The 24,338-nt window shown below is 26.6% G+C and overlaps 1 protein-coding gene across 2 annotated transcripts in view; it reads right to left on the reverse strand.

Annotated features, from left to right (window-relative positions):
• LOC107455118 (complexin-like) overlaps positions 1-24,338 on the reverse strand; it is a 210,748-nt gene that overhangs the window by 84,925 nt on the left and 101,485 nt on the right. For both annotated transcript variants that reach the window (XM_043041065.2, XM_043041064.2), the window contains exon 2: positions 20,999-21,070. In XM_043041065.2, the coding sequence (XP_042896999.1) occupies positions 20,999-21,053 (55 nt within the window). In that variant the 5' untranslated portion in view covers positions 21,054-21,070. The remainder of the gene's footprint in view (positions 1-20,998; positions 21,071-24,338) is intronic.

A 24,338-nucleotide genomic window follows, 5' to 3' on the forward strand; every position in this document is an offset into this window, starting at 1 on the left:
TCTAAGGTATCATGATAAAATTACCAAGTTTCATTGTATTTACCAAATTTTATCACATATTATAAAACCATACTTTCTTGTTAATTCTAGCAAAATCATTACCAAAGCGCTTCGGTAAACTGAACTTCTTGTTTTTCCCATTGAAACAGAAGAGCGGTAAAATCTATCATATTTTGGTAGCTTAGACGATAATTTTTTTCGCAGTGTACAACAAAAGGATTTACATATTTTTGTCACTTATTATTCGTTTCAGCTAATGTGTAAATTCAAAGAGTGTAGGTACATAAACTGACGTGTGAATAGTTCATGACGGTGTTTCTTAAAGATCGATTTCAACATCTTATTAAGAATGCAGAAAAATTTTAAGATATTATTGTATTTCTGTGCTTGCTCTAAAAAGGTTTTTAAAGTAAAAGTAATTTCTTGTTGGATAAAATATAGGATTTTCTGAAACTTTATATCAGAAAAAAAACATGCTTTAAGAAAGAAAAATAACAAGTTTCTATCACCTTTTATTTTAACTGTAGTGATTTTAGTTATTTAAAATAAAATACATGCTGTTCTATTTCGATATTATACTCTCTGAAAAAATATTTCAAAATTCTTTATATTTTGACGTGAAAAAAAAGAGTTGACTGAAATGCTTTTTTCTTAAAGAAAATATTTCGTGTGATATACCCATTACTCTCTTATAAAGCATTTGAAAAATTGTCAACATGTTATTGTGAAATATGACCTATCGAAATGAAACATTTTTATATTAAAGGTTCTGATTCTTAAGTATTCTAAAAAAAGAAGATATATGGTATGAGATATATAAAGGTTTCCTGCCTAAATGTATCACTAAAAGATAAATGTAAGCAAACAACTCAAGATGAAGTCAAAATTCTTATTGAAATATTGAAGAAAAAAATACATCTATGTTGTTGTCAAGTGGGAGAAATAAGCAGATTTGTATTTTGTATATGCACTCTCAGATATGAAACATTCAGTTTTGATGATTCAGCAATCCTTGAGCAGTATGTCATTAATTTTGATTATCATTTTGTCACGAAATCACTTGATTTGTGATGAAAAGCGGGCTCTCAAATATATGACGAAAATATTTCCTCAACTAGAAACCTCATCGTAGTGCATTGTGGGAGATACTTAACTACATTGACGAAACTAGAATAAAGTATAGACAAGCGGAAATAAAGGGCAGAATTAAGCTGACTTTCTATATGGCTCCGTACCAGGAAGATCCGGTGTTCGAATCCCACTTCGGGTATGGGTGCAATTTATTTATCTGTCCTAGTTGCGTCGTACCACTCATACGGAGTTCATTTGAAAGTGATTGTTAAAAAAGTTAGGCACTGTGGTTTTTTTTTCTTTTGAAAGAAATTGAATGACGAAGTATTTCTTTAAATTTGACGAAATTCGTTTTCCCGAAAAAATGGCGATAGTTATTTCGTCACTTCGGTGAAATGTTTTGCTAGGAGCATGTGCAAGGAAATGGTTTCGTCGTAAACGAAAATTTCGTGATACTTACAGTGCAGGCGTAAATGTAATCAGCGGTCAATAGTTTTATTTAAAAACCGTATAAAACTTAATAATTTTAAACAGCTATTTTTTTGATTTGAATAATTTATGTAATTAACTTTTTGCTTACTGCGCTTAGAATGATGAAATCATTCTGGTTCACTTATTGTACCAGCAGTAATCAAAGGGTTAATTATTGGAAAAATAATAACTTCAAAATGCATTTTAAAATCATATATCGCTAAAAACTAAAAGTTTAAATTTAAATCCATTCAAAAACTGAAATTTAAAGAAGGAAAAATAAATTAGGAAAATTTAATTATTTAAAAGACTGCATAGTTCGGCACGAATTAATTAAAAATCATACTTTTTAAATTGCGCTATTAAAAGCTTTACTAATTTTGCTACAATTTCAAACTAAACAACTTAAAAAATTCAAATTTTATAATTTGAAGTTAAATATTTTAAAATTAGGATCCTTAAATAACATTATTAAAAATACGTGTAATTTAAACTATAATTTCAAATTATTTTTTTTTTAAATTAAAAGGTTACATTGCTTAAAATGAAATTCTTAAAATAGAATAGTTAATAACATTAATAGCAAAACTTATTACCTTTTGTTGAAAAAATACAGATAATTTTTTTTTAAATATATTCAGATCTCAGAATAACACTATTTGAAACAGGGCTTACTAAAATTTGTTTTTAATTGTGATGCAAAATCAGCAGACTATTGGTTAAAGAAGCCTGATTTAGGAAAATAATATTTAAAAATCCAAACATTTATACAATAACATTAAAATTCTTTATTTGAAATATTCAGAAATCTAAATTACTAGAGTTCAAAAAGCTGAAACAAGATCTAAAGCCGACTTTGAGATTTAAATTTGTTTTTGTAAGTAAACTAGAATAAATCAGAAGTTTTATAAGACAAGTTGCTGGACTCAGAAATGAAAAAGTGGTCTTTTTATCAAATATATCGCATTACATTTGCAGTCGAATCATAGATTTATGAAATTTTTCAAGATCCTCAGAGAATGTTCTTATATTCCACAGTTAAAAAATTCTTTTTTAAATCGAGATATTTATTTCGTTTCATATTCAATTTTTCTACTAGATCTAGAGTACTTTCCTTTTATTTATATGAAATATGAGCATCTTATTAAGTGATATGAGCAAAGTAAATTATGTAATATAAAGTTCAAAAATAAAAAGACATTTCTAAAGATGTTTTGAAAATTGATAAATGAAAAAAAAATAAATAAAAAAATTTAAAAATTGTATAAAGATATGTTTTAAGTGACATTGTACGCATATAATAACCATAATTTAAAATGTACATATTTCATTAATGCATGTTTACTATTACTTACGATTTCGTTATTAACTGTGACATTTTAGAAATTATTATCGGTTATATTACAATTTTGCTATATATGTAAAAAATAACTATGATTTGAAATTTTTAACTGAATTAATAACTTTCATCTTTAAAAGCAAAAACGTTTTACTTTTCAAAAAACATGAAAAATGTTTATTGAAAATTTTAATGATGAGCTTTAAACTATAAATTTGCTTTTATTTAGTTAGATGTTTGTCAAAACAAGATTCATTATTCAGCGTTCCATTATTAAGTTAAAGAAATAATTTTTATACTATTTGAAGTCTTATGAAACTATTTCAGCAAAAATTTTTTAAAAATTGAGACAACTCTACATGAAATTCTAATATAATGATATACTAGACTTGATAATTTAGCGATTAGTTTAGAGATATTTGTGATAATTGCAAAGCATACGAAAATGCTTTTTACAATAATACGGCTCAAGTTTAATTAAATTTAAGCATAATTTTTGTTACCTAACTATAATTATACTGGCAGATTTCATTAAGTGAGATTTTATTGTTAATTTAATTTAAAATTTAGCACTATTCTCTCGTAATTTGAAATCAATATAACAAATGATACTCTAATTAAAAAATTGATACTAACAAAGCTTAAAATTGAGATAAATTGTTTAAGTTAGCTATAAAAATAAATACTCATCATTTGAAGTGTATCAGAATTTCTTTATATTTAATTTTCTAACAAATTGATAGTGCTTTGAATATATTTTACAGATGGATAGCGTTTGAATTAATGAACCTTTTTCTAACAAAAGTGCTGTATGAATTCTTAATTTCATCAGCTTTTAAAATGTATTTTTAATAATTTATTTTTTGAGTGTGTTTTTCTTCATTTCTAAGTAACTAGGATATAGTTAATTAATACGTTGCAAGCTGGTCACGTAAAAGTACGTTTTTGCAATTTCTACAATCCATACAAACGTTTAAAAAGTGGTAGAAAAACTACGTAGTTACCGCTCTGTTTTTCAAAGAGATTAACAATAGTAAAATTAACAATTAGTAAAATTAACAATAAGATATGGTTTCATAATATGTGATAAAATTTGGTACATATGGTAAAATTTAGTAATTTTATCATGTTACCATGGAGCATGCCATAAAAACCATTTATTTGGTTAAAATTACTTTCAATTTTGTGTTTTTCTCTAAATGTAAGGTGATAAGAACTATAATTTGGAGATCAGAAGTTTCATTAAATCATTAAAATATGAACGAAAAATTACCAAGTGAATGGTTTATACCAGATATATATTTTTTTTTTTATAGCCAAAATTATGTTTTTCTTCTTAAAACCAAAAATGACAATATCATACTGTACCATAATTTTACTAGAATTTTTTCTCCATGTCTGCTTTGTTACATTAAAAAACGTGATATAAAAATTCCTTTTCCGGTTTGTTTTCGGTTTAACAAAATCGGTCGAATTGTTCCTGATATGATGAAAATATACGACTAATTTTACCACATTTACTAAATTTGAGGTACTAAATTCAAAATGTACTCACCTTTCTCTACTAAATGTGAGATAATAAGAACTAAATTTTCAAAGCCAGCATTTTCGGTAAACATTTACCATATGAAAGCAAAAATTACCAAATGAATGGTTTAAATACCGTATTTTTTGATTTCCAATACCAGAGTTATGGTTTTTGTTACCATAAATATCTTTATTATACAGTGCGGTAATTTTAACAGAATTTTTTTTCCCTGTGTGAAAAAACACTGCACAAGCTTGCAAAACACTTTTACATCCACCTTTTGAATTTTTTTGTTTTGGAGAATGTAGTTATAAATTTCAACTTTAAAAAATAATTTACAAACTAGCATTTCTTTTTCGCAATAAAATAAATCTGAGATTTCAATAAACCGAAAATTTAAAGTTTCACTCTTTTGTATTTCCTTATAGTAGAAAAGAATAGCAATTATTTAAAAAAAAGCAAGTTCTCACTCACATTTAGAATTTAGTTGTAAATTCAAGAGCAAAACGCATTTAAATGGACAGTTTTGCCATGTCCCCTATGAAACTGAAATTAAAATGAAATATTTAAGCGCAGCGATTTCAATGCCCAAAGTAATTATTATTTTAATTCCCGAAAGCTTTGAATTCAGGAACAAAAAACAAATCAGTTTGTCTGTACTGTCAATTACTAACAATACCTTGCATCTTTTCTTCCGAAAAGAAGTGCTTTCAACTATTTCCACAGCTGCCAGTGCAAAAAGTAAAAGTTGAAAAGATGTTTGAAATAATCCCAAACAGTAAAGATTGCCAGGTTTCGTCATTTATTAATTTGAAATATTCAATTTTAAAAGCAACATAGGTTTTATTAAAAAAATGAATTCAATATTGGAGTTTCCGATTTTTTCAAAAGTAATTGGGTTTTGATTAAATCTTTCATCTCCGTTTCAATTTGGTTCACACATAAGAATGTGGACTTGCTCATCGTAATTTGGGGGAATGTCATTGACAATATAACATTCTTTATTCTCTTTTTTTAACCACCCCAATTCATTCGAATAGAAGCTTTTATTTCTATTTCTTACCACATGTTTTTCAGCAATGAATTAAAAAAATGCAAAATATTAAAAAAAGATGTTGTATTATTATTATTGTTACATTTCTCATTCCTTTATCTTCGTCATGTATGTTTCAAATATTGATTATTTTTTTTGCAAAAATTTAAATATTTATTTTTTTTAATTTGTTTTATTTTGTGATAAACTCAATTGTCAAAGAGATTAATCAGGGAAAGTATTTTATTGCTGAATGTTTTCTTTAAGTTTTATTATTATTGTAATATTAAGGTAAATTTCACTATCTTTTTATGCACTGTTAAAACTTTCTCTTAAAGATTGGTTAAATAACAATTTATATAATTGTTACTTTACCATATTCATATGTTATAGGTGAAGTTTTAGTGACATTGTTGTTTCTGTCCGTTAATTTGCGTTGCATTTTTTTTACTTGTCATAATGCTTTAGAAAGAACAAATTTTTCAATATTTCTTTAATTTCTGTAGCTTGCACTGAATTAATTTAGTTCATAAATTTCATTTGCTCAGAGAGAAGATTACTTAAGAACTATTTGATAAATAGAGAAAAGTTTTTAGCATTAATTATAAGCTCTTTGTTATAAACTCTTTGATGAAATTGTCAGTTCTTTTTAAATTCATATCGCCTGCTGTTTTTTAGTTGTAATAACACATGAATAAAATAGAGAAAACTAGTAGTAGTATAGTAAAGATGGTTAACCTTATAAAAACGCACGTATAAAGTTTAAATAAAATCTTAAGGTTTCAAAGTGTGAAGCGGATTTTTTTAAGGTGTTGCAGTTCTTTTTATTCTCAATTTTTCTTCTACTCTTTTACATGTTTAGAATCATTTCTTGTAAATGTTTTTGAAAATTCAAATACTGTAAATATATCCACGATTTCAAAAGATGCAGTACTATTGAAAAATCTGTGTTAGATTAAAACTTAATCTCGCTTTCTATGTAAACTTCAATGACGATAAATCAAAAAAAAAATTATACTTGGCTGTTAAAAAACAACTTCTGATGTTTCTGAGAACCACTGAATAAAATTATAATAAGTTATATTAATAGACACATTTTTACCTTATTTAAAACCATTCAAAAATTTAAATGTTCTCCATTTTGCAAAAATTTAAATGATTTTGTAGAGTTTATGTGGATCAAAAAATTGAAAGTCAAAAATAATTTTTAATTTAGTGAAGTTTTGTCATAATATGATCGAATATTTTACTGTTCCTCTAATCGTTGCATGTATAAGTGCAAAACACAAATCTACCAGAAAAGAGAACTCATTTCAACTGGCACACGATTGCTTTTATTCTTTGCCAGAATTCACTGAAAGAGAGGGAGGACGCGACAGAGGGGACTCTGATCCTAGAGACGAAAAGAGATGGGGAAATATAACAGCGGGCTTGTTCTGCTTGTTTTACAGCTCTATAGATACTATGGATACAACATGAACTGCTCATGGTTCAAGACACCTATTATAATTCAAACTTGAACCAATTTTTGAGTTAGAGTACAGTATTATATATATTTGGAAAACTACAGACTATTTCAATTAACTCATTTAAATTTACTAGTACTATTATGATGTAGCATATGAATATTTCTATTTTAAAAACTAAATTATTGATCAAATCATTTTTAGATAATTTTCTATACTTGCTCTAATTTTTCAGTAATTATTTAATGGTTTTTGAACGTGGTATAATTAAAATTACGATTCGACTTCATTGTCGATTCAGCTTCATCGTCGATTCGATGTCCTTATCGAATTCGACTTCATTGTCAAATCGATACTCTGTACTACTATATGTCTTTAGATATAAATTTTAGGTAAATTAAACTGGCAGACATTTTAATAAGGATTGGTCAATATATTTTTAGACGTTTTTACACTTAAATATTGCTTTAATAAATAAGATTTAAGATAAAGACTAAGATTTTTCTTCATAACCAACGCTAGACCATTCGGGACTAAGGAGACAGAGCACTCGCCGTTCAATAAGGTGGTCTGGATTCGAATCTGGACGTTGACTGGTCATACGAGTTCTGCTCTCGGCTCGCACTGACCATATTGCTGACAAACAGTTTTTTTTCTCGTTAAAATAGAGTTTTTTTTTTGAAAAAACAACATTACTTATCTATTTAAAAAACATGCATCTTTTTTTTAAAAAAATAATATTTTTCTGCGAAATAAATGGTTTTATATTTTCACACCAGCTGACAGTTTTTTTTCTTCGTCAAATTAAACAGATTTCTTTTTTTTTTCTTCCACAGAGTGAAATACTATGCATAAGAATATTAGCGCTAATGCAGAATATTTTAAGCTTAAAATTCTACAATTTTTCAAATTGAAAATTAAAATATTTTTTCAAGGCGTTTTTTTTAATAATAAGATTAAAATAAACAATCCTTTTCAACAGAATTTTCATTTATAATAGCTGTTGGCTCTTTTTTATAAAAAAAGCCGTGGATTTTTAAGCTCGAAATAAAATCTTGATTACTTAAGGAAAGAGAAGAAGCTTTTTTTGCATGACTTCATTAGAATTTTATAGAATTATTTTTTTTATGAAATTCACTCTTCATTGTTAGGATTAAAGTTTCTTCTTTAGAAATTCATAGTTTATGATTTTATGTCTCTTTAAGCCGCTTGGTGACTTAAATAAGTTTGTATACTTAATTAATGATAAAAATTCCTCATCACTGCTGTTTCAATATGTGTTTCGTTTTACTTCTACTTATAAAAGCGGATAATTTTATATTTTTCTAGATTAGAAACTTTGGTTCTTAATAATTTTTTTGGTTAATGGTCAAAGTTTCAGCTCAGTTAAAATCTATTTTTGGACTCAGTTTAAAACACAACATACAATAATGGCTTTAGATAAATAGGAAGTTTAATAAAATTTTTCTAAATGAAATTATTTAAAGTGAAATACCAATAAAATGGAATAAGAATTTTTTAAAGGAAAATATAAAATTCCTAATAAAAATATATAGAACATAAGACAAACAAGCATTTATAAAATATTCCATTAGTATTTCCTATCTTGCTTTTCAAATCAAAATAATTAAATTCTTTTATGAAGAACATTGTTTCTATAACCATTTTTCAACGTATCTTGCAGTTCTTCATTTCAAAGTAAACCATAATTCGGCCTATTTTAAACCTTTTCAACTTATGTCTATACACAAGAAACAAATTCATAACTGCACTAGATATACCACAAGGACCGTAAATTTAACTGTCAGACATTAAAACCTAATTTAAGATTATTTATGATAAAATTATGAAAATTCCTTATTCCTCCAATTAAATATTTTAAATATAGTCTTTTATTTGTTATAAAGTTCACAATTTTTTTATTTTACTTTATAACCGTCATTGAACAGCAGACCTAATTTTTCGGGTTTACGACTACTAATGTTCAATTCCGTAGCCTTGTAATTTTGAACCCAATCCAGAAGACAAGGGAACTCCCGGATCAAGTATTGGGAGAAATTAAACTTCATGGAGAACTTTTTGATGAAACTAACCAGCATTTGCGTTACATGGAGAGAGAAACCATGAAAACGCCCCACAGTTAGCCAGACGGCAAGGGGACTCTAACCCATGATCCGTCTACCACTGAGGATATTTTGCGTCAGCACTGTGGTCGGTGCATGCCGAATGTGGAATTCGTATCAACGAGCCATTGCTGGGATACGAACCCGGATCACTTCATTGGAAGGCGAGCTCTCTATCACCTGAGCCATCGCGACCCAAAAAGTTCGCAATTACCTTAAACTTTGTTTATAAAGTTGGGATTTATTTAGGTTCCTAGGCCGAAGAAATGGGAATCGCTGGTCTACAAAGCACAAACTACACCTTATCCTTTTTGAATAAAATTGTTATTTTGATAATTTTTCAATGTAAATTCAAATTTGAAAATATTTAGAACTCATTAAATGTTGCTCACGATTAGTTTTAGTATAAAAACTTGCTTTAAAATAACAGTTAACTCCTACATTAAACATTCAGAATAAATTTACGCAATATGACTACTTTATTGAGGGAGAAAAGGAATTCCTTCTAGTAGCTAAGAAACTTGTCACATTAAATAAAGACGACATATTTTGGAAAAAAAGTATGACAAAAATAATAAAAGCGTCAGGAATTTTAATTTATGACATGGAATAGAAGCGTTTATTAATAAGTCAGTTTAAATGCACGCTGAACAAGATTACTTTTCTTTTTAAAATAAATTCTTGAGTCTTCCTGGTTAAAAAAAAACCCCACAGGGTAACAACAAGATGTTTTGCATTTTTTGTAATGAAACTGAAATTAGTCTTGACAAGAAGACTTTGAAGTGTAAAGAAATCAAAGGCACGAGGTAAAGTTTTAAATAGCATAAATTTAAGATGACAAAAGTATCGATTTTCAAGAGTTGACATACGAATTGCTTTAGGGAATAAGTAAATCCTGAGAAAATTCAGCTTTTTCGTTTAAAAGAAAAATTAAAAACTTTTTATGAGCCTTATTAAATAATTTAGCTTCCAATTTTTTTGATATGGAATGTAAAAATATATACACTGTTAGAATTTCTATATTAAAATTATGATTAAGTAGCCGGCTGCAGTATGCCTATCCAATTAACCGTAAAGTTTACGATAAAGAACATTTTTTAACATTATGGTTTTTTAACCATTTACAACTAGCATGGTTTGAAAACTGTTAAAAAAACTGAACATAGGAGCTTGGCTTTTCGGTAGATAATGGGCACTGGAGAGTGCAGGTCACTAGAAACTCTTCATGTTTTGCAGTCAACGAACCCCAATTCTGTCGGGAGCGAGACTGACAGATTAGCTCTCTAAGCTATAATATGTACGTAGTTGCAAGGAACTAAGTGGATTCATTGGGTGGGCTTAGTTGGTGCGATAAAATTCTGGTTGCTCAACCGTATTAGGTGAATGTAGTTAATAAACGGTTTGTCTCACAGTTGACATTTTGATTACCATGATATTTATGGTTATTTGACTGTTTTGTTTTAATATGGTGAAATAACAAATAAATAAATTGTCATTTAACCATTTTTCCTGAGAAATTTTTAACAGTAGACTTCATATTGATTTGAATGTGTAGTAAAAATAGTTAAATATTATTTACTTTGAAAAATATTAAACACTTACTGTCATGAATTAATTTCGATACACTTTTATTTATGTATTTTTTATTAAGGTATCCCACTGGTTAAAAATTGGCCATAGTGATTTATTTATTTTGAAAAATATTAAACATTTACTATCATGAATTAATTTCGATTCACTTTTATTTATATACTTTTCATTAAGGTATCCCACTGGTTAAAAATTGACTATAGCGATTTATTTATTTATTTATTTTGAAAAATATTAAACACTTACTATCACGAATTAATTTCGCTACACTTTTATTTATATATTTTTCATTAAGGTATCCCACTGGTAAAAAATTGGCTATAGTGATTTATTTATTTATTTTGAAAAATATTAAACACTTACTATCATGAATTAATTTCGATACACTTTTATTTATATAATTTTCAAGGTATCCAACTGGTTAAAAATTGGCAATTGCGATGAAAATTTAAGATTTTTTTATTGTCTATGTTTTAATTTTTGCATTAGCTTTCTAAATTTTTGTTCTCCGATCTTTAGAAATGAAGTTATTGTTATTTTTTGCATGTTGACAGACGGTTTTTTTTTGGTAATTGCTTGCATTACATAAAATACGTTTTCAGAAAAATTTTGTTAATATAGAATTTTTTAAAATGTAGTGAGTAGATTTGTACAATATAAGCTATGTTTTGAACTAAAAGCTATGATCTAATTGTGAATTCATTATTTTTATCATGTTTTAAGTAAGTAGTTTAGAATTGTTCTTTAAAAAATAAATATTAAGCAATATATTCAATTTGATTTTATTGCATATTTGAAATTTTTTGAAGACTGTAGTTCGTTCAAAACATGAGTAACCATATTATTCATCTAAAAAAAATATTATGATATTTATGCATTATAGTTTATTGCAGAGCAATTAGCTTGCCACAAAAATATGTATTTTTCAAGTTAAAATTTGCCTTTATTTTTTAAAAGAAAATATTCTTTAAATTTAAAAAAACTACTTTAGATTAATAATTTTAGAGCCCTTGAACATAAAAAAAAATCTGGTAATATTACGGTACTGTATGGTAATAACATTTCTGGTAAAAAATCCCGTAATTCTAAGTTAATAAAACTAAAATTTACGGTATTTAAACCATTCATTTCGTAATTTTTCTGTTAATATGGTGATGATTTACAGTTATTTCTAGTTTTTAAAATTACAGTTCTTATTATAAACATTTAGTAAAAAATACAAAACTGAAAAGTTTGTTCAACCAAATAAATAGTTTTTACGCCATGCTGTAAGGTATCATGATAAAAGGTATCATGCTGTAAGGTATCATGATTCCTTTTACCAACTCTTATTACATACTATAAAACTAATTTTTATCGTTAATTTTATCGAAATCAGTACCAGAGGGCTTCGGTAAAAATTATTGAGTCTTTTGGTGTCCCCATAGAGCCAGAAACATGGTAAGTTTTATTTTATTCTTTCATTTATTCTTATTATGTTTCGTATTTTTTTCTCTGTGTGCTTACCAAACATAAAATTAAATTTTATCGAGGCTTCTTTCAAAAACAAGTTGTGTTGAATCTATAAGGATACCTTAAAAGCTTGCAATTAATTTCCGTTAAAAACCTTTGTTGTAAAAATATCTTTTCACTGCGGTGCCAATAGAAGAAAGTTTTTAAGTTTCAATCACTTCATTATATAATGCAAAATGAGCATGTTGTTAGTCATTCAGACAAATGTTGTACATATATAAATATTACAATGCATAGTAATCTGAGTGAAATCAACGAATGAAATTTGAAATTTTGGACAAATTGACCAATAAAATGCTCTGACTTTGTGTAGCAATAGTCGTTCCTATTGGCAGTTACTTTCATAAGCGCAAGATGTAAGATTAAATTTTATTAAGTATGTTAAATTATGATGTGGAATATGTTTCTTTGCTTGGAAAATAATCATATGAGTGAGTTCATTACTTTATTTATTTCTTGGAAAAACTGAAAAAAAAAACCCATTCAGCTATTCAAATTAATGAGAATAATAATAAGATAGTTTTTCTTCAAATTTATTTAGATATAAGAATTTCGTAAATAGCATATAGACTACTAGTAAAATTTGATTAAAAAATTGGTTTCAGTATTCGCTTAGTAAATTATATTAGTTTCTTTGCTGAAATATTAATCTTCTTAAAAAAAACATAAATACTTTACTAAAATATAGATGTTATGCAGTTTACAAAAGTTCTTTACTAAAATTAATTAATTTACGAAAAATATGCTTATCTATGCAATTTTACTTGCTACAAATTTAAATGAAAGGATTTATTTTAGATAAAAAAAATAAATGCTTAAATTGATAAGTTTAAAAGTATATGGCACTAAAATGTTTGATAAAATAATATTTATTGAGGATTTGCTATAATTCTGTTAAGCCAAATACGAAGATAAGAAAAGAAGTAAGTAAAATATTGATTAACTTATATATTTCATTATTATATTAAATGAGTTTTTCATGTTGTTGTTATAGTAGGCCATTAAGGCAAGGGATGCGATTGTTCTCGTTTTTCAGCGGCGCCATCTATGACCTAGAATTTGCAGTTCCATGAATTCCCATTCATACAACCAATAATTCATCCACAGATCGTAATTTTGACCTGAAACAGAGAGCGATCAATCTCCAGTTCAGTACCCCCAGAGGTTCTGATTTGCTATGGGATCATGGAGGACTTTGTGACCAGACATATTTGACGTGCATTCGTCACCATTTACTACACGGAGAGTCTTCGGCCGGTTAGATTCGAACTCCCGTTTTTACGGACGTGAATGATTTTAGCATGCAAGCCCAAAAGAACTATTAAGTAGAGTACTTTTGAAACATAAATTTATAACGTAATAGAAACTGAAATCAGATTTAATATTAAATATTTATAAAGTTTCAGAACATGAAATTACTCTTGAAAACAGCAATTAAGCAAATATGACAATTTATAAAGATAATACTAAAAATAATGTTATTAATATTATCTATGTTTATACACTGAGGACAAAAATATGATGAAAACTACCAGAATGTGGCAAAATTTACCGTGTGTCTGGCTCTATGGGAACACTAAAAATCTTGGTAATTTTTATAGAAGAGCTTTTGTAAAAAGTTTGGTAAAATTAACAATAAAATGTGATTTTTGTGATATGTAATAAAATTTGATAATTTTACCTCTATTACCGTGGCATAAAAACCCTTTATTCGGTTAAATTTACTTTTCAGTTTAGTTTTTTTTCTAAGTGTGTGGTTATAAGAAGTATAACTTTGAAAACCAAAATTTCCGGTAAACCTTTACCATGTGAACGGAAAAATTATTAAATTAATGGTTTAAATACTGCAATTTCTTTTCGTTACCAAAATTATGTTTTTCTTCCTTTTTTTTTAAAACAGAAATGTCATTAACTCGCAGTCCGGTAAGTTTGCTAGACATTATTCCCCGTGTAATACAAAGTTTGCGGTGACGAAGACCTCGAGCATAAAAAATGTAAAGTAATAGCTCATGAAATGAAAATAAAAAACTGAGTAATAAAAAAATATCAACAGTAAAATTCTTTTCAGCTAGCTTTTTCAACAAAGAAAACTATTCCAAAAGCTAGATCATGAAATGAACAAAGTCAGATTGAATTGTATCGAATGAGAGTTGAATGGCCGAAGAGTTGGAATCGGCTATACGGGGCCGAATTCAGAAAGTATTAAACTTAAAGTAAATAACTTAACTCAAATGGTAATAAAAATTAGGTAAGCTTACTATGGTAGATTGGATTCATGGAAACCATGTTTAACTAAATATGAAGGCAGTTTGAAATCAAATTGGGTTTACAATTTTAATTCTATAACATAAATTTGAATGATTAAGATATGCTCTCAAAAAATTGTTTCAATGGTTAAACCATAATTATCTTGCACCCTAATATGGTGCAATTTTCTAAAACTTTAAAACGTAATTTTTTGAGCCACGTTTCTGTTCAAGTTGAAATGAGTAATTAAGTTTTACATATACGACAATATAGTTCAACGTATTTTATTATGGTTACAGCTAATTTGAACGATCTTATGGTTAAATAGTTTTCAAAATTTTTAACATTGTTAGAGTTACAGTTTTGAAATAATATTTTATTCGCTAAAAACAACAAGCATCAGAACATGTTAGACTGTATACGCTGTAACAAAATACTTTGAATTTTTGCAATTTAATTGAAAATTTTTGTACCAAGAAGACCTTATAAAGCAGAAAATAACAAGAATGAAATAGAGTAGGTAGTAGCATAAAATTCAGATGAATGAAAAAAAATTTGACGTTTTTAAGAAGGAAATGCTAAAGGAAATGGATTTACAAGAAAACCTTTCTCAAAAGCTATTTTCCTTGATACCAAAAAAAAAAAAAATACTCATAATACTTTCTTAGTAGTTGAAATTTATTCTTATTTTACAGAATATTTTTACGTTGTTTAAATTTTATTGTTATCCATTATTTTTCTAACAATAAATAACAATTTTACCTACGAAATCATCATGATCACAAAAAAGACATTGTAATTTATTTTAAACATTTACAATGTATGAAACCATTCTATATTCAAGAAAAACAGACACGTTTTTTAACCCCTAAAACGTAGAAATGATTACTTTTCAAAAAAGAAAAAAAAATCACCTTACTGAAATGTCTTATAAACATTGCAGAAATGCTTTTAGCTGTTTACAGTGCTATTTTTTATTGAAGATATAGAACTAAATACACTTACATGAAAAAATCAAGATTGTATTTTCCTACTGAAATCCAGCACGGAAATAATATCTATGAATGAAGCTAAATAACGAGAATAAAGCACAAATAACGATATAAAACGCACAATCTGTGCTTTATTCACGCTTCTTAGCTTTGTTTATATGCAGCACAAGGTATATGCTGCCTTTATTTGGATAATGAACATACGTCTTTAAGTAGAAACGCGTTAAAAATATTGAAACTGTTTGAAGCAAAATTAAGTGAACATTTGCTGCAACGTTAATAAAGTATCATGCTCAGATTACCATGTAAATTAATTCTCCTTAAACTTCATTACCCAATATGGTGGTTTTATTTTACAATCTTCTCATTCAGGGAACCAAAATTATGGAATAATATTTAACTGATATTTTGGAGTATAAAAACAGTTAACAAATAGAGTATAGCAATAATATATATTAATAATATGTAATAATATATAATAATATTTTAGGGTATCACAAATTTTCAATATTAATTAAAAAGATTTAAGTTTTTAAGTGGAGTGCTGGCAATTTTTACCGTAATTTTTTGCAGTGCATGACTTTTGCTGCAGATACCCTTTCATATCTTTCATTGTGAACAGTTTGGTAAATGTTGCAAATGTGTCTTTCATTTAAGATTGTTGGTGGATTTTCTATAAAAAATTTCTTAAAGGTTGATTAATTATATAGAAGGCAACGCAAACAAACAGTTTCTGCGACAATGTAATGTCTAAAACATGTCTCAAAACAAAGGTTTACGTATTCTATTCAAAAACAAAGGTTTAAGTTTTCATGGTGTTCATTTATTAATTTCAATTATTAAGGAAAAGATTTATGGTGCTCAATTTTTCAATTTATTTAAGACCTTAACTAATCAATGCTATGAAAAAAAAACGATTATTGAGTTTAAGCATTGTTTGTGATTTTAAGAAACTAGCAATGAATATTAAAGTACTCCTAAAAATGCTTGATATCTATTATTAAATATAATTTGTATTAATATTTTTAAAAAACCTAAAGATTCTGGTTATATAAGATATTATTGCGTCTGCATTCGAATAATCTTCCACGTCAAGTGATATTTTCCCAGAAAAATTTAAATAACTAATTTACAAAATATTGCTTATTTTTCATTTAAAGTAGTAAGTAAGAAATATATTATAATTGTAAATACTGGCATGCAATAATTATTTAGTTTTCTTGTTCAGTTGACTAATTTTAATAATTACATCTGGCATGCTTTGTAACTACACACCAGCTGATTTCCCCTTCAAATTGGGCACCTTATACCTTGTTCCCTGAGATATATTTAAACATAAATAAATTCTGAATTCAACTTTGTAGTTAAAAAAGATGTGTTGTAAAACGTATTTTTTAATGTCATTTTAATATTATGCATAAAATAATAGAAAAAAATAGCATTCACTATCTATTGCGAAGCATCGAATATTTCCAAATGTAAAAGCTGAAATAAATTATCTTTTAAAGTTGGGTGACATAAAAGTATATTGATCTACCATGGCGACAAAACTGAATAAAGATTCAAGATGTTGCGGCTTTTCAAAAAGCAAAGCATGGTTTGAGATTAAGAAAAAATAAATAAACAACATCAAGTTATACTAAATAAAAATATGAAATATCTGCAGTTTTTGAGACATTTTGGTTTGCCAAAGCGTTGTGGATGGAATGGATATTTGATTATTACATTATGTATGGATTAAGTGAATCATTTTGAGCTCTTAGATAAATTTTTAGACTAGTCAACATCAGATTAAAATTATTCAAGATTATTGAGCTTCATTTATATAAAGGTTTTTTTATTTTCCATTACTTATTGCACTGCATACTTGTGAAAACGTTCGTTGCCTTTTGGGACTAAAAAACTATTGCACTTTACTTTTATAAAGATTTTTGTTGCTTTATATGAGTTAAAACTATTGCTATTTATATTTGTGAAAGTTTTTGTTACTTTATATGAGTTAATTATTTTCTATTACTTATTACACTTCATATTTATGAAAACGTTCGTTGCTTTATGAGACTAAAAAACTATTGCACTTTATTTTTATAAAGGTTTTTGTTGGTTTATATGAGTTAAAACTATTGCGATTTATATTTGTAAAAGTTCTTTTTACCTTATATAAGTTAAAAAGTATTTATATTATTATAGCAAAGGATGGTTTGAGATTCAAAAATTTAACTTCTTCAGGTTATGCCAAATAAAAATGTGAAACATCTGCATTTTTTGAGATATTTTGGTGCACCAAAGTATTGTGGATGGAATGAATTTTTGATTATTACATTATTTATGGATTAAGTGAATCATTTTGAACTTGAAGTTCTTAAATAAATTTCTAGACACATCAATATCAGATTTAAAAAAATCAAGATTATTGTTTTTCATATCTGTAAAGGTTTTTGTCATTTTCTATGACTTATTGACTTTTGCTCTTCATATTTGTGAAAACTCGCGTTATTTTATGTGATTAAGAAACTATTGTACTTTATATTTGTAATTTTTTTCTTTTCTTTATATGAGTTAAAGATTATTCATATTATTATAGCAAAGCATGGTTTGAGATTCAAAAAATTAAACCAAGTGAAAATGCCAAACCTCTGTAGTTAAATACACTGGATTCTAGTTGAAATTATTGCTCTTCATACTTGTAAATTATAGTCATTATTTTATATGAGTTAAATATTATTCAACTTCATAAGTTTAAAGATTTTTGTCAGTTTACTTGCTTAAAAACTATTGCAATTCATATTCATGAAAAAAATTATTATTTTCTATTACTTGAAGACTAATTAGCTACATATTTATAAAGGGTTTCGTTATTTTATATGATTTAAGAATTATCGAGCTTATAATTATAGTGGTGTTTTTATTTTACATAAATAACTTAAAGATTACGGAACTTTACTTATTTGTAAAAGTGTTTGCTATTTTATATGACTTAAATATTATTGGTGTCCCTATTGAGCTATAAACATGATAAATTTTACCGTATTCTGGTAGTTTTGACCATACTTTTTTATCAATGTACGTTTCATATTTGTAAGGATTTTCAGAACAAAAGAAATATGAGTTTAATGAACATGTAGACAACTTTGTATACAAGAAATGTTATAATATTCTTGAAATTTATATAATGACTATATATATAAAATAAAATGCATATAAAAAATAAAAACATTAAATTTGTATTTTCTATATGCATGATTTTCTAAATCAGAATTTTAAGAATTAGATGCTGTTGACGAGATACTGGTAAAAGCAATTAACCTTAAGGATTGGTACTAAGGGATAACGAGTCAAATACTTTCAATACTTGCAAAATGTTAGAAAGAAATATAATAAACCAAGAATTGCCATTGACTTATATGTTATTTTCATTGATCGTTTCCGAAAAATTTGATAAGTAATTTGACAATTTACGCATTAGGAAAATGTGTTTTGCTTAGGTCAAGGAATTTGAAGACTTAAAAATTTACAAAAAAAAACAAACAACTTTAAATGTTATCAGTTGTTATTGTTTATGAAAGCATAGAAGAGTTTGACATTTTTCATAAAAATGCGGAACATAAGGTCGCACTACTTGTTATTCAAATTGACAGCGGCAAATAAAATTGTTTTTTCCGTCTGAGCTTCTCGAGTTCTCGAGATATTCCGCCTTTCGAAATATATTGTAGAAAGTGAAATTACTGGTGAAAATAAATATTTAGACAACAAACGTGTTTGTGGTTATTTATAGTCCTTCGGCTTCTCTTATTTCTTATTTTACATTTCCAATTCCAGCAGAATTCACGAGTGTTTTATACTTTTTTTTATACACGTCTTCAAAAACTAGGATTTTAAGCAATATTCTTAATTTCAAATTACTTTTAAAGTATTAGAAATAATTACTTCTAATATTTGAAATATGTAGTAGATATATTAAATATGTATAAATATATTGCAGAATGAGAAATTACTAGAGAAAACAAATATTTAGACAACAAACGTGTTTTTGTTTATTTTCAGTCCTTCGGCTTCTCTATTTCTTACTTTACATTTCCAATTCCGTCAGAATGCATGAGTGCTTTATACTTTCTTTATACACGTCTTCAAAAATTAGCATTTTAAGAAATATTCCTAATTTCAAGTTAGTTTTCAAATATTATAAATAATTACTTCAGATAAGAATATTTAACTCATTATAAAAATATTAAAGTAAATTTTTTTTAATAATTATCTTTATAAAATAAATACTATAACCATATGTTCATATTACAGTAACATATTTCATATCACTTTATTCAAACAAGAAACGTTACTTTTTTAAAAAAAAAGCTGTAAGCGATGTGGAGATGGAACATGCATTTTTCTAAGCACTAAACTTTGTTGAATTGAAACATAAACCAATATTTTATTTCAGTTTTGATTCCACATGGTAACCTTTTTGCCTACTGCATTACGGTTTTAAAAATTCTTTTAAAAGTTTATCGTCGTAAATTATTTATGACGCATTGGCTTCTGCAAATTCCCGAATGCTAGTTTAGATGATTAAAAAATAAAGAATTCGACGTTTATATTTGGACAACATACTAGTACACACAAACAATTTTTTGATGTCAGATTCGAAGGTTTACGTAGCGACATGAGTATACTTTAAAAAAAAAGCAACAATATCTGTATTTTCTGCTTTGGTATATATTGATTCACTATATTCCCTAAAATGATCACAAATCATTGAGTGCATTAGTCAGTTTTGGGAAAAACAATTATGTCTTCGAACACACTCATCCGTTTGGTCTTTCTATTCAGTTTTCACCTACCTTTTGGTTTGTTTAGCTTATTTTTTTCTTTAAACGTGGGGTAAGAATATACGTGTGTGGACATAATAAGTGGGATGAATAATTTTGTTAGATTCGTTCACAAGTTTAAGACACCCACAAAACAGTGTAAAACACATTGGGCGTCTTCGCAGACACTGATATAGAACTAATATAGAACTGATATAGAACTGATATACCACTAATATAGAAAAAAACAGTCGGACTTCGTCGGATGCAGGAGTCCGTTTACTCGTTTTTATTACCTTTCAGTAATCTTACCACACAAAATTGTTTTTTGATTGAGTATCAAATTACTATTATGATCTGTTATGCATTTATTCCGAAAAAATAGTGCATAAATATGATTATTGATTGCGTATCAAATTACTATTATGATCTGTTATGCATTTATTCCAAAAAATAGTGCATGAATTTGATTTTTGATTGCGTATCAAATTACCATTATGATCTGTTATGCATTTATTCCGAAAAAATAGTGCATAAATTTGATTATCGATTGCGTATCAAATTACCATTATGACCCGTTATGCATTTATTCCGAAAGAAGCGCAAGTTTTTTTTTTGATTGCGTATCAAATTTCCATTATGATCTGTTATGCATTTATTTCGAAAAGCAGAAATAGTTAAATTTATTTACCTTGAAACTCGTAAAATTAAAAAAAAGTAAAAATAAATGAAGGTTTCATAACGATGCATAGAACGAATTAAAATAACATCAGAATAGCATTCATTTGCGAGAAAATTTCAGAGAAATGAAAATTTTATACCTTTCACAGCATTCAGCTTACTACCCATCATCTGCTTGGCAACAAAGGCTGCCATGATTTCTGATATATCGTCTACAAAAGAAAATACAAAATCACGGATATCAAAATTGAGTTACATGTTCATCTTTTATTTCACATTTTATAACTGAAAAAAAAATGCTGAATTAAAAACAGTAAAGTTAATTATGCAGAATACACACAGTAATCTAAGAGTATACAAATACTATATTTAAAAAAAGCACCTTAAAATCGGATGATTATAACTGCACGCTATAACAGTTTAAAATTCAATTCTACACTGAAAAGAAATATGGTCAAAACTACTAGAATATAGTGGAAATTACTATGTTTCTGGCTCTACTGGATCAAAAAAAGATCGGTAACTTTTGCCAAAATGCTTTGGTAAAGAATTTGGTAAAAATAACAATAAAACATGGGATAAAATTTGGTAATTTTATCGTAATACATTAGGCATGCCATAAAAACCCTATATTCGGTTTATAAAATATGTGGTATTAGGAACTATATTTTTGAAAATCAGAATTTTCGGTAAACCGTTACCATATAAACGAAAAATTACAGAATGAATGATTTAAATATCGTATATTTTTATGTTTTTTTTTACCAGAAATATTATTACCATTGTACCATAATTTTACCAGAACTTTTTCTCCGATATATTTCCTAAAAATAACAGAATTTTCGGTAAACCGTTACCATATAAACAAAAAATTACAGAATGAATGATTTAAATATCGTATATTTTTATGTATTTTTAACCAGAAATATTATTACCATTGTACCGTAATTTTACCAGAACTTTTTCTCCGATATATTTTTTAAAAATAACTCAAATTTAAATAATTATTTTTGTACGTAACAAATTATGTATGTAACACTGTAAATTTTTTTTATTTTATAAATATTTAATTTTTTATATTTAATTTATTTATATTTTTGCACGAGTGAATTTATTTAATGTAAATAAGTCATGAACATTTAACGTTGAATGATAAATACGTCCAAAATAAGAGCCTCAAAAAATGCGTAGAAAAAACAATTAAAGCATAAAAAACCTTCAAGCATAAGAACAGAGCAAGAAATCTTTTAAAAAATACGTTTTTTTTTTCCTTTTTGGCGCATTGTTGCTGTTACGTTTTACAGTGATTGATGCATAGTACGCATAATTAAAAAGAATTAGGATGAATGAAAAATAACTACAAAATAATTTAAAAATGTGAAAGAATAACAAATCAATAAAGTAATCACAAAGAATTTAAATTGATACAATTATTCAATTAAATCAAAGAAACGTGATTTTTAAAAAAAAGTTATTTCCTCTTTTTCTATAAATATTTGTCAAGCTTTATAGGAAGCAGTTTAAAACTTTTTTATTTCACCAATACGAGTATTAAAGTGACAATCTAAAAATAGAACGTCGTGATAAACTTCAATAATAAGAAGAGGGTTTTATTTTTTCTTGCAATACTTTTATCGAAAGTTTTAGTCAAAACGGAAATTAAAGTTTCGGGATTAAAATTAGCACTGAGATTTTTTAAAGAATTCTTTCAGCACTTTTAAAAGCTTTCGTCTTAAAAATAGAAGTTTGAATGAATTTTCATGAAAAAGAAATTTTTAGGTCTAGTAAGCATTTTATCCGATGGTGAGACATATTTATAGAATAACCCAAAAAATACCTTTGATTTGATTGACTATTTACAAAAAGACTGGTTTGTGGTAGTAAAAATATTTATAATAATTTTTAATAAGTATTTTTCCCCATTGCAATGAAAACATAAATGTAAAAAAATTCTTCATGTGCCAAACTAGAAAATTGTGTCACAAAAAATGCCATTTGCAAATAGCGATTACTTTTTATGAATATCTAGTTTTCTGTAAAGATTTTTCATTTTTTATTTTTATTTAACTTATTTTGCTCTGTTTATAGAAAACTAATAAATAGAGATTTTAAAGTCCTTTTCGTCGTATGTTTAACACATTTTTAAAATTTATTTTTTTTCTTTATAACTTCTATGCGTTTGCAATCGTTATCTGTGGCCGTTAATTTTTGCCTATCGTCTACCTGTATCAAGTGCCCATTGAGCTGATTATAAAAGTGACTAGGAGATGTAAGAAAACAGCATTTTTTTGGAAATGAAAAACGGGTTACTCTTTTAATTTTCAAAACATTACTTAACTATTTTGTTTGGACTCGTAAAAGTATGCAAAAATTGAAATTAAAAAAAATTGAAAAAATATCGCCAACCTGACAATTTTTAAAAAGAAAATATATGTCAGATATTTGTTTGCTTTAAAGCCCAGACAATTCTTATCATCAAGACAGAATACATTGTTCATAAAATTATAAGGATATTAGTTAAAGTTAAGAATATTATCTAAGTATATTAATTAAAGTTAATTATAAGGTACTCAAATTGTGACTTTTTGTATATCTTCTTTGGCGAAAATGGAGAAAAATATAAATTATCGCCAATTTTGAGTGCCAATGAGAACGCAACATTAATAATTTGATTATGGTTCAGAAATTAATTTGCTGCCCTATATTATGGATAAAAAAACATAGATTGTTATCAAATATCCTCACTGCCAAGGCAAATCATACAAAAAGTATCATGCGTCATTATCCTCAGCTAGAAAATATTTAAGGATAAAAAATCAATTTAATCCGAGAGTGAAGCTTACGGTTTCCATTTTGGCCACCTGTAAGTTTACTATTATTAATTATAATTAAAGTAACAGTTGGTAATTATAAAACTATTATACTAAAACAAGTAAACTAAAAATAACTAAAAATCTGATGAGGATGAACTAACTCTCTTGATTGAATTAACTTTTCTATGAAGAAAAATCTTTACAAATTTCTGAGATTTTTCCACCAAGATGATAATAGCTAAAATCAATTATTTATTCTTAGAAATGTAATTTTTCTGCATACTGGAAACTTGTGCCACTTTCATAATGAGCATAGTAGTATGATTCTCAATCATGATGAACACATGATTCTCAATTATTATAAGATATTACCGGTATTATTAATGCATGATTCTCAATTTTTAAGCATTTTTACATAACTAAGAAATGCTGAGTTAGCGTAGCTTTTTAAATATTAAATAAATAGGATCACAAACACTTTTTATTTTTAGAAATGTAGTTCTTCTGCATGCTGAAAATTTGTGTCATTTTCATAATGAGCATAGTGTATGATTCTCAATCATTATTAGTGCATGATTCTCAATTACTATCAATATTATTAATGTATGATTCTCAATTTTTATGCATTGTTACAAGACTAAACAATGCTGAGTTGGAGTAACTTTTT

This window comes from Parasteatoda tepidariorum, chromosome X2 (genome assembly GCF_043381705.1).
Source record: "Parasteatoda tepidariorum isolate YZ-2023 chromosome X2, CAS_Ptep_4.0, whole genome shotgun sequence".
Lineage (NCBI taxonomy): Eukaryota > Metazoa > Arthropoda > Arachnida > Araneae > Theridiidae > Parasteatoda > Parasteatoda tepidariorum.